Raw genomic sequence first — 11,716 nt, 5'->3', positions numbered from 1 at the left:
TGTTAGTGACTAATAATGGAGGACACAAACAGTAGTATGACAGGCTGCTAAGTGACTAACAATGAAGAACACAAACAGTAGCAGGACAGGCTGTGTCCCGGTGATCTAAACCAATGGAGGGACGCAAACAGTTAGCAGGCACAGGCTGTTGAAGAGTGACTGAAGATAATGGAGCGACACAATCAGCTAGCCATGACAGAGTCTGTGTGTGATAACATAACGAACTCACCTAGTTGCATGGACGCGGCCTGCGAGTGTGACACACGGTTGGGTGCCAGGGCGAAGTGTCCTTTCTGCAATCATGGCGCTGAGAAGCAACTGCTGTGCTGACGGCGTGCGCACGATGCTGCCAAGCAACATGGAAACATAATCATGCCAAAGCTTGGTGCTTAGTATGTTTAGGAATTGATGTGACAGCTTAAAGTTATGATATATGCAATGTTTAATAGGTTTAAGGGAATTGTAGGCTGCAGTAAATATTGGCAGTGGGTGCCCGGGGCGTAGGAGAGACTACACAATGTAATGAGCATTTTGGTCACTTAAAACAACAATCTCCTGAAGTAGTAAACTAAGCCAACAACACAAAATAAATCATAAAAAACAAGGTGACATTTTGATATTAATTGTACTAGTGTCATTTTAGACGAATTACTGTAATGGTAAAGATAAAACTGTTACTGTGAAATGGCAGATTCTACTGTAGAATTGCGAAAACACAACATCATTGGGAAATTTTACGAGAGGCCGAAACACGCTATTTAACCAGATAACTGCATGAAAATCACTAGTTCAGAGAACGTGCTTAACTAACACCTAACCTGTAGTACAGAGTGGGTCCAGCTGCTTAACTAACACCTAACACTGTAAGATGAAGTGAAGGCAAGTGCTTAATAACACCTACCTGCTAGTAGCAGAGAGGTCAGTTGCTCAACTAACAGCCTACCTGCTCAGTACAGAGAGAGGAGCAGGTGCTTAAAGCTAAACCACCTGTAGTACAGAGTGGCATGTCAGTGCTTAACTAATCACCTACCGTGTAGTACAGAGTTGCCGGTCAGTGCTTAACTTAACACCTTCCTGTAGATAGGGTGTGAGGCGTGACTTAAACTAACACTACCTGTAATACAGAGTTGGGATCAGTGCCTTAACTAACAGCCTAACTGTAGCAATTAGAGAATGAGCAGCTAGCCTTAACTAAACACAGCTACCTGTAGATACAAGAGTGGGTCATTTGCCATTAACTATAACACCTTAGACCTGTAGCATAGAGTGAGGGCCAGTGCTACTAACTACAACTACTGTAAGTACAGAGACTGGTGTCCAGTGCCTTAACTAACACCTACCTGTAGCATAGAGTGAGGCCCCAAGGTGCTTAACTAACACCTACCTGTAGCTAACAGAAATGGTCAAGGTGCCTTAAATAACACCTACCTGTAAGTCATAGAGGGTCAGGGATTAGCGTAACACCTTACTGTGTACAGAGTGAGGCCAGTGCTTAACTAACACCTACCTGTAGTACAGAGAGGGTCAGTGCTTAGCTAACACCTACCTGTAGTACAGAGAGAGGGCAGTGCTTAACTAACACCTACCAGGAGTAGAGAGGGGCAGTGCTTAACTAACACCTACCTGCAGTACAGACAGGGGTGGAGTAGACTGCACTGCGCTGCTAACTGGTGCTCGTACGCTATACGCTGTCTGTCCCGGACTTCGCTGGACGTGAGTCGATGAGACAAACCTGCACCAAACCGACACATCAGTGAGAACCCAGTGTGCACGCATGCGTGATCCCATTCACCCTACGTCTACCCTATATCTATACGGTAACTGGTTAAAGTATCACCTTTAATTAATCAATACATGACTATACAATACTAAGACAAAAGTAGGTGGTAGGTGAGTGGGAACATCTGCCAAGGACCTGACCTAGATTAGTTAAGCAATAACATTAAATGTAAGGACCTTTAGGTATAATTGATAATGTGGATACTACAGCTCCCTCTATTGCCCAAACCACTGACTAAACTGCAACACTCACAGACGTTACATATATACATAGACATAATACTACAATGGTGATTTTACTACACTAGCTGGCGAATACAACAGGCGAACAATTTTAACTGCACATAAAATCGAAACTGAATAATTAACTACTGCTGAATTTCAATTTTATGTAAAGTATTGCAGTTTCTGTAACCAAATCCAACCGTCAAAGTAATGTGCATGTGCTTTTACGTAAATGAGCTGAGCTGGTCAAATAGGTGACACTCCAACCAACACGTATAATAACATTAACAGTGTCTAGTTACGTCGGGGGCTAAACAATACCTCAAGTTTTGGCAAAAATGTTATAATGCCAAAAGGATGTTTACAATGCTCATGTCAGAACAAAACTAAAAATATTTAGTTATAAAGGTAGAAAGACAGACAGATAGACAGAAGGATAGATGAATTGATAGATAGACAATAGTTTATTATAAACACAGTCAGGTTATGTATAATTATATAAATAGCATTTACACATACAGAAGACTGAATAAACTAAGGTTAAACTCAAGCTCCTACACAGATATTTATATAATTTACAAATTTGGTAACTACACTGCCATACTGCATAAAATGTTGTGAAGCATGCAGCCAAATCATGCAAGTGAGAGCAGTTTAGTCACCTCATAAAGAAGGCTGAGAATAATAACAGACAATGATTCTTTTAAATTCTGTTCGTTGCGCACTATGACTGAGTTGCATGGTGATACCTTGCATGAATTTCTCACCTATGGACCTGGCTAGTCGACATGCCGATAGGTAGCTGTAGAATGCTCTGTAGGGCTGTGTTGCTCGCTGTAGCTGTGTGAGTGACATTCTTCACCATGGTCACGTATCCAGACGTGACTTCACACTAATAAGCACATACACCAAAACATGAGCAATAGCTGAGCAACATGATGCTAAACTCACAGGGTTCAAAACTAAATTTTTCGAGTGACTGCATACACATTGAGTTTGAGAAGACAGCTGCTGAACGGTCAATTTACAGGCACGAGAAAACCGATTCGAGTCGGAACAAAGCGAAATGTCAGGTGGTTTTCGGAGTTGGTGCTGATTAAGATAATTATATCTAATGAATTCCTATAGTATGGTACTTATTGATTTCATTCAGAAACTATCGTTAAAATAAGACCACAAGAGATACGACTCCATAGCGCAGCGTTAGCTTCCTGGACTACTAGTCCCTAACCCCCAAATTAGAAGAGACATTATTCAATTTAGCATGAAATCCGCACTACGTGACGAAGTAATATTTATACCTAATACGAGTAGTATTGCTTAAATAATAAGTTGGCACAGTTAACTGCACAAAGAATCATTTAAAAGCACATTCGTTATTCACATAAAAATCGACAATTAAATGCTTGCAAACAATTTGAGGTAACGTTATAATCTCGATCTGTATATTTGTATCTTCAAAGTGTAACTTACGCTGAGAGGGTCTATGTCCCCCGGGGTACTGCCGGAACGTACCCTGGGTACGGTCCGGTATACCGGAACGTACTCTGGCACTATCTAATATGCCGGACCGTACCTCGCCTACTCCACTAACGAGTCTAGGGAGTCGCCTACACCTACTCCATAACCCTAACCCTAACCATATCAAATAGTGACCAGGGTACGTTCCGGTATACCGGACCGTACCCAGGGTACGTTCCAGCAGTACACTGGGGGACATAGACCGTATGAGCGTAACGCACACGCAACAATAACAACTAAAAGAAATAAGCAATTCTACATGACGAACATAATGATGAAGTTACTAACCCACACGAGCTGAATCTAGCATCGTCACCTAAAACTTCTTTCGGTACATAAAGCACATAAAGCTGTCAACGTTCTAGTGAGCATTAAAAATCACAAATATGCATAAACCGTGTTATGAGCACGTCACACAACCTGTTCCTGTACACTTATTTACACTTATTTTAAGAAATGTTACCACGTTATAAATAATTCATGATTTACCAGTAAAACAGCGCGTGAACACTCAGCTTTGTTTTTCCAACACATAGTACAGGATACTTGGATATCGTACACCAACTTGAGCTAAAACTAGGATGAAATGAAATTTAAAGTGCAAATCCAGTCAGATAAATTACGGGTCACTAAACCATTTAAATGGAATGTTATAAACCTCTACGAGTATAAATACATGTATAAATGGCTATATTAATTATTATATATCTACATTATATATCCTATGAAATGCCTCTCTCACACAGCAAGGTGCGAACAATAACATGATTTTGTGACGTCATGAACCTCTGAAATAAGAGCAGGTGAGATGTAAATCATATCTAAACTTGGTCCAACTGATATGTGGTCTATTAACAATAAAGTTACTGAAACGGCACGAGATAATCATTGACCCTGCACATACGCACGAATATAACCAGCGAATCGAAACAACGCAGTGTTTAATTGCTGATACCATCGCTTGACCACCCTCCACAGATTCCTGAAAAGTTGAAATCAATATCGGGCTTAATTACTAGACCTGCTCTATATACCCTGTACTGCAAATAGTGACTAGTTGAACCTAGTAATTTCATTAACCTGCTATGTAGCAGCCAATTCGGCAATACACCCATAGTTACTAGGCAGTGACACACTCGTCAGTTATGAAGCAACGATATACATACTGGTTATTAGACAATCATATAACCACCAGTTGATATGCAGCGATGCACCCACCAGTTTCTATGGTATAAAACATGGTACTTGTGATATCCTGGGCACTAGACACATACAACTACGATAGAAATAGGGCAGAACTCTTGTGTGCAATGTCATGCATGCAAATATATTTAAGACGACTTTACACAATTTACACAGTTTCATAATTGATTGTCACATTTTCTTACAGATCTATCTATATACATGGGTAAAAATATAATTGCTTCTCATAATGAAGGAATACTTTCCCACCCACACACCATAAGTGAACCGAACAACAATATTATACATGATCATGTCTTCAGAATTCTTGTTAGCACTGAAGATTGAAACTTCTATCCCTAATCCACGCGATCAAAATAACTGATCTCAAAAATATCATTGCTCTAAGGGAAATGAGTGGACACATTTGTAAACTGCCTTGAGTAATGTATTTTTATTTTTCAGAGAGTATGAGCGTACCCATACACCGGCTATCAAGCTATAGCTACAGCTTTGGTGGAGTCGGTGTTGTTCTTCTCTTTTGCTTCGGTTTGGCGCCGGCGCGGGCTGCCGCCTGCAGCTGTAGCTGCTGCTGCAGGTGCTTCTGGTAGGCTAGCTGAAGCTGCTGCTGGCTGATACTCTGCCCCGTGATGTGCACCGTCTGCTGTCCACCCGGGTGACCAGCAAGCTGCCCTCCCACCTGTGCAACACAGGCGAGTTCGTAACAAGGTCAAAGTGAAATAGCAATCGCGCAGCATTCTCACCGAGTGGAGCAACCTGAGTATGATTTAAGTTTCGAACAATAATTGTTTCCAGAATTTCCTTGCCAAGTCGGAACGTAGTTGAAACAGGCGTGGCTTAATTTCTGTGTTTGGGTAGCTATCCACAATTACGTTCATGACTACTAAATATATAATAATTAATATAGTATCGTTTATAAATCTGGACGTACACAACTCTCTGACTCCCTGTATATGACTATAATATTTCACAAATTCTCGATTTCTCCAACCAAAGTTCAGCCCATTCTTTTCATTTGAACATATCCGTGAGTTTAGTCTCACATACCTCTGACGAGATAGAAACGACATCTTCTCAAATAACCAAGCAACCAGCAAACATGACTAGCAGTTACTGTCTCCCAATTCAGCATAACGGCTGCTGACAGGAAATGTCACCTGTCACTTACGCCGCACGTTGTGCTGTTGTCATGCAGATATTTGTCAAGATGTGTGCACGGACTTTGTGGAACAAATGATTTACCTGTCCACTGATGACGTGGCTGGAGTTTGAGCTTGATGCTCCAATATGTACCGAGGAGGTACCTGAGCCTATTCAAATGCAAATACATGCAGCATAAGAACCCAATGTTGATCTTTGACGTAGCAATTCATAGTAGTTCTTTATTTAGTGTTCATAGTAGTTTTAGTGACTGATGATTTAGAACTCACGGAGTAGCAAGACAGGCTGCGAGGTGACTAATAATGGAGGACTTAATCAGTAGCAGGATAGGCTGTGAGATGACTAATAATGGAGGACTTAATCAGTAGCAGGATAGGCTGTGAGGTGACTAATAATGGAGGACTCAATCAGTAGCAGGATAGGCTGTGAGGTGACTAATAATGGAGGACTTAATTAGTAGCAGGACAGGCTGTGAGGTGACTAACAATGGAGGACACAAACAGTAGCATGACAGGCTGTGAGGTGACTAATAATGGAGGACACAAACAGTAGCATGACAGGCTGTGAGGTGACTAACAATGGAGGACACAAACAGTAGCAGGATAGTTTTCCTACACCCATGATGACATAAGCACGAATAGTCCGGGATCAAGACCGACTATCACGAGCCTAGGTCGAGCCGTTAGGATTTGTGAGCCCAGCGAACGTTCTGATTACATTGTCGCTGTTCCCTAAACTAAAGCACCCCTTAAGTTAAGTGAATGAAATCGTTCGCCAGCCTTAGTTTCTACTCACTTCTTGACCATCATGGAATCCCAGCTTTGACTCAGCTCCCCACTTCGCACCAATCCCAACCCATCGATTTACATTGCATCTCCGCACGACCGTAGCAAGCGACTGCATACGAATTAAGTTCGTGAACCTAATGGTACGTCGAAGCGCAGCTTAAGATTTGTGCCCAACTGTTGACGAGCGCGTAGACGACAGGTCACGACGGCTACGACTGCCGGCTAGACGGAGCGGGACGACGACATGGCGATTCTACAAGCGCAAATCTGACTATGTCAGATTAGCTATGAACAGTTAGTATAGCCGTACCGTGGTAGGTGCTTCATTGTTCTTCCACATTGGTCAGTATTCAAGGCCATCCATGTTAAAAATCATTATTTCCTTCATATTCAATATATCAATAGCACACTGCCCACAGTTCACAAATTAAGAAATGACTAAGCACATTCGTATACACATAGCAGAAAATCTAGTAAAAATAATGAACCAGTTATCTTTCGAACCTATAGCAAGTTCTAAAATTATAAGCTTGATTGGGTATTCTATGACCAAGTAAAAGGTCCAACTATTACATTAAGTATTAGTACGGTATTTACACTTACAGAAGAGCATATACTCAGAAATTTTGGGGACTGTGGGTCATATTGTGCTATAATAGTAATTAATAGTAGGTCCCAATCACCAACTCTGTACACAGTAGGTCTGTTAGTTGAGCCCGTTACCACGTATTCAAAAACTGCCGATGTGCCCCTTAAGACTATGGCAAGAGGTCGGCGAGGGAGTCTTCCGTCACTCAGCGAGAGATTGTAGCGTAGAGTAAAATCTATTAGCTCGCTTGGATGAAACGTGTAGCTGGTGAAGGGCTGTTCAAAAACGGACCGTAGCGTAAGAAAGACTTTTTAGAACATGGAATTGAACCATAAAAGTTGAAATGTATCAATGGTCATGTCATCTCAGGTCATCCATTACTCGTGCTTCGTATTCCCTGCTACCGTGGCACTGTGTCTTCCTCTTCGACAAAAATGAGTCGAGTGCGACCTCCTGGCTAGTATGCAAGGTATACAGTTACGCAGTCGGTGAGAGATACCACAACTAATGCAGAGTTTACCGGCGACATACCGGGCTATCGCGGAATGCAGAAACTACTGGCGCGCCCCTCTCGGCAGAACATATGAGGCCTGCCAGAACTGTCAATGCGTGTATGTATGTTAGACCACAATGGGAAATAAGTGGTTAGCCAACGCTTCTTTTGCTTGTTTTGCATTATAGCGGTCGTCTGAGATAATAAGCTTCTAGACCGGCATCTGGTTATTCTCTACGACCTCTGCGTTACGTACGTAAAATCGATATGGTAACGTGTATTTATTTTATGGTTACACTGCCTATCACGACTACAGTATAATAAAAAGAATTAAGACAATGTATATAATACAGACACAAACGGCATGCATCTCCCGCCGCCATCACATCACCTCAAGGAACATTCCAACGCTCGCTACTAAGCAGGTAGTCAGTTATTAGCACTGAACCCACTATGACTACAGGCTAGTGTTAGTTAAATGAATCACCTGCCAGCCACCTATCTTTTTAAAGTGGCGTGCTGCGTCACGACAGGTAGGTGGTGTGTAAATGCCACCAGCCAGATAGCGCGATCAGCTTTACTAAATGCACGCGAGTACTATATGTTGTGTAAGGTTAGACAGATTTGTGAGAACTGCGAGCGCGCACGCTACAAAGTCACGAAGTCACTGCAGGTATTATAATTGCCTATCACATTTTAATCACAAAAATTTGATAGAGTGAGACACCGCACTCGTAGCTATTTTTTAATGAACGTGTTGCCAAACTTTAAGTTATCAATGCCCACCCACATCTATAACATAGAGCGATACGAAGTGAAACGTTTTGTGTTCTAGGCTTGATATAGAAACTTGTCTAAGTGAACAAAAGCCGCGATTCTCTATACAACAGGTAGATGTTAGTTAAGCACAATTTAACCGAAATCGGCTTGTGGCAGTGAGGCATGATTGAGCACCATGAGCGCAAACGGCCGGCTACTATCTTGACATGGAGTTTGAATAACACATCACATGTTGAGTTCTAGAACGAGTTGTCTACTGCTCTCCTCTACACTCGTGGTGCATGATACTATCAAGGCTGAAACCTTAAAAAATGCGGATGAAAATGAAAGATTGAAAGCTGTCTCTTCAAATATATAAACTTATTTACTTGTTAATAAGAAAATAAACTTTAACTATCTAGGAACACACGAGTTCCTCTATGTCACGCCTTCCTGATTTCGTTACTTAGTAACTTAGTTACTTACTATTAATTGAACATGTTACGTTGCAGAGGACCTGGCGTGTCAAACAGTCCCAACTCGCACGAAAGCGAGAGCGCGTAGCGCGCATGGCTGCGCGTGTCTTTCTCGAGCTAGAGGTGATCTACACAGTAGGCATTCAACCGATTCAGTCTCACGTACGTAAGTGTTTGGCAACTGACGAGCTAGGATTTCAAGTTCGTTAGTTCTGAGCTATTGAAGTTATCACACATCTCTGGCGTCGCCTATTGCGGCGCGAGCTCGCTTACGCATCCAGCTCCAAGCGGTAGGCTGTTAGTTAGCATACCAGCAGACACATATATTATAGTTTGTATAAGAACACGCACGCTGCTTCAATTACGAACTCGTTTACTGCCCAATCCACTTCTCTACGCTTTTGACCGCGAGACTATGGATATATGGAATTAGTTAGACGGAGCGTGGTCGGGTGCCTCGATAATACAGCGACCTCTGTGCGGACGATTCTCTCATCTCTGCTAGCGACACGGGATATAAGTGACTATGAGCTCACTAAACCGGCACTTACGAGCGCGTGCGACAAACTGTACACAAGCATGGTAGAATGTGTATTACCAAAGACCATTAGATTTGGTAATAATAAGCTTATAATAAGAATACATAGTATTATATTCATATAATATAGCATAATAATATGACAGTAGCATAGCTAGCCATATAGCAGCCGTAGCATATAGCATTTATAATATGACTATATGCACTAGCCATAAATAATAGAGTACGATCGTTAGGTGTAATTTAATAGCTATATATCATTTAGTTATAATATTATTGACACAACCCCATGATCCGCACCCCCACCACCGCCCTCCTCTTACTACAGCCTCTCTCACGGCCCACCCTAAGTCCTAACGCGCCCCTCCCTTATCCACTCCACTGCATCTCACGCACATACTACTACGTCAACCGTCTAACTTTTCACCTACTAGGAGAGAGTAGAGTTGTCCAAAAATAATTTGAGTGGCAATCTATTTTGTTCATGCACCAGCTCTGCGCACGCGTTGGCTAGTCCTTAGACGGATATCTTATTAAGGCACTGCCCCTCTCTGTACTACAGGTAGGTATTTAGTTAAGCTAGCCCTCTCTCTGTACTACAGGGTAAGGTATTAGTTAAGCACTGCCCTCAATCTGTAGCTACAGGTAAGGTATTAAGTTAAGGCACTTCCCTCTCTCTGTACTACGAGGTAGTGTTAGTTAAGACACGTGGCCACCCATCTTAGCTACAGGTAAGTATAGTTTAAGCACTGCCCGCTCTCATGTACTTCACAAGGTAGGTAATTAGTAAGCACGACGGGCAACTCTGTAACTTATCATGCGGGTAGGTGTTAGTTAATGCACTGCTTCTCTCTGTACTACAGTGTAGGTGTTAGTTAAGCACTGCCCTCACTCTGTACAGCATAGGTAGGTGTTAGTTAAGGCACTGCCTGCTAACTAACGTGTACTTACTTATCAGTGTAGTGTTTTGCGATATGTTCTTATGTATACAGCGAGCGATCATTATCCCATCATGCCAAAAGCGCCGCGACAGAAGTCAGCCCCAACATGTTTACATCGTCAGCGCATCGGGAAACTATCTGAAAATTGTGTACTTTTTTTGTGACATAATCACTTAGATTTACTCGTCCTGCTAATATGCCAAGCACACAGAAGAATGATCTTGGGCTTGTTTAAAGGAACAGAAACAGGGTAATAATAATCTGCGAGTAAAACAATGATGTCGTTTTATACCCGCGCACAGCTCTCTTATCTCTGTAAGCTAGTCAGGTAGTATTTAGTTAAGCACTGCCGCCTCATCTCTGATACTACAGTAGGTATTTATTAAGCAGCCTGACCGCACTCTGTACTACAGGTAGGTTGCTTAGTTAACACTGCTTTCTCTCTGTACTACAGGTAGGTGTTAGTTAAGCACTGACACCATCTCTGTACTACAGGTAGGTGTTAGTTAGAGCACATAAACAACCCAACTCTATACTTACAGGTAAGGTTGTTAGTTAAGCACTGACCCACTCTGTACTAAGGGTAGATGTTAGTTAGACCTTCACCGCCATTCTGTCTTTGGTAATGTAGTAGATTTCTCTGAACTAGTGATTTTCATGCAGTTATCCGGTTAAATAGCGTGTTTTTCGGCCTCATCGTAAAATTTCCCAGATCGATGTTGTTCTCAATTCAACAGGTAAACTGCCATTTACAGGGTAATGCAGTTTTAACTTTCATTACATTATTGTCCGAAAAAATGACACTATGTACAATATAACAAAAGTCACCATGCTTTTTAATGATTTATTTTTTGTTCAGCTTTTTACCTATCTTCAGGAGATTGTGTTTAAACTGACAAATATGTCATACATGTGTATCCTCTCTCTATCTCCCCGGGCCCGCCACCCAATATTTTACTCACTCCCGGCCACAATTCCTTTAAACCTTGCTTTCAATATTTCATAACTTTAAGCTTCACACAATTCTAAAGCATACTAGCACAAGCTTTGCATGATTTCATGTTCATGGTTGCTGCAGCAGTCTGCGGGCCCCGCCTCAGGCCACCAAGCAGTTGCTTCTCAGCGCCAATGTTCAGAAGGACACTTCCCGCCGGCACCAGAACCGTTGCACACGTCGGCAGCGCCGTCATGCACTATGGGGGGGAAGGTGATTCTTTATTGCTTAGTCACGCTCACAGCTGTT

General features: G+C 42.1%; 1 protein-coding gene across 1 annotated transcript in view; it reads right to left on the bottom strand.

Moving 5' to 3' along the window:
* Nucleotides 1-229: 229 nt before the first annotated feature.
* The window catches only part of LOC106821456 (transcription factor SPT20 homolog), a 39,868-nt gene continuing 28,381 nt past the window's right edge, over nt 230-11,716 (bottom strand). Inside the window, exons 19-21 of the mRNA XM_014826268.1 lie at nt 2,772-2,896; nt 1,624-1,732; nt 230-346 (exon numbers count right to left, since the gene is read on the bottom strand). Coding sequence (XP_014681754.1) covers nt 230-346; nt 1,624-1,732; nt 2,772-2,896 — 351 coding nt within the window. The remainder of the gene's footprint in view (nt 347-1,623; nt 1,733-2,771; nt 2,897-11,716) is intronic.

Source organism: Priapulus caudatus, unplaced genomic scaffold (genome assembly GCF_000485595.1).
Source record: "Priapulus caudatus unplaced genomic scaffold, Priapulus_caudatus-5.0.1 Scaffold74, whole genome shotgun sequence".
NCBI lineage: Eukaryota > Metazoa > Priapulida > Priapulimorpha > Priapulimorphida > Priapulidae > Priapulus > Priapulus caudatus.
The sequence above is the reverse complement of the archived record's forward strand: the minus strand, read 5'-3'. Positions and strand labels throughout refer to the sequence as shown.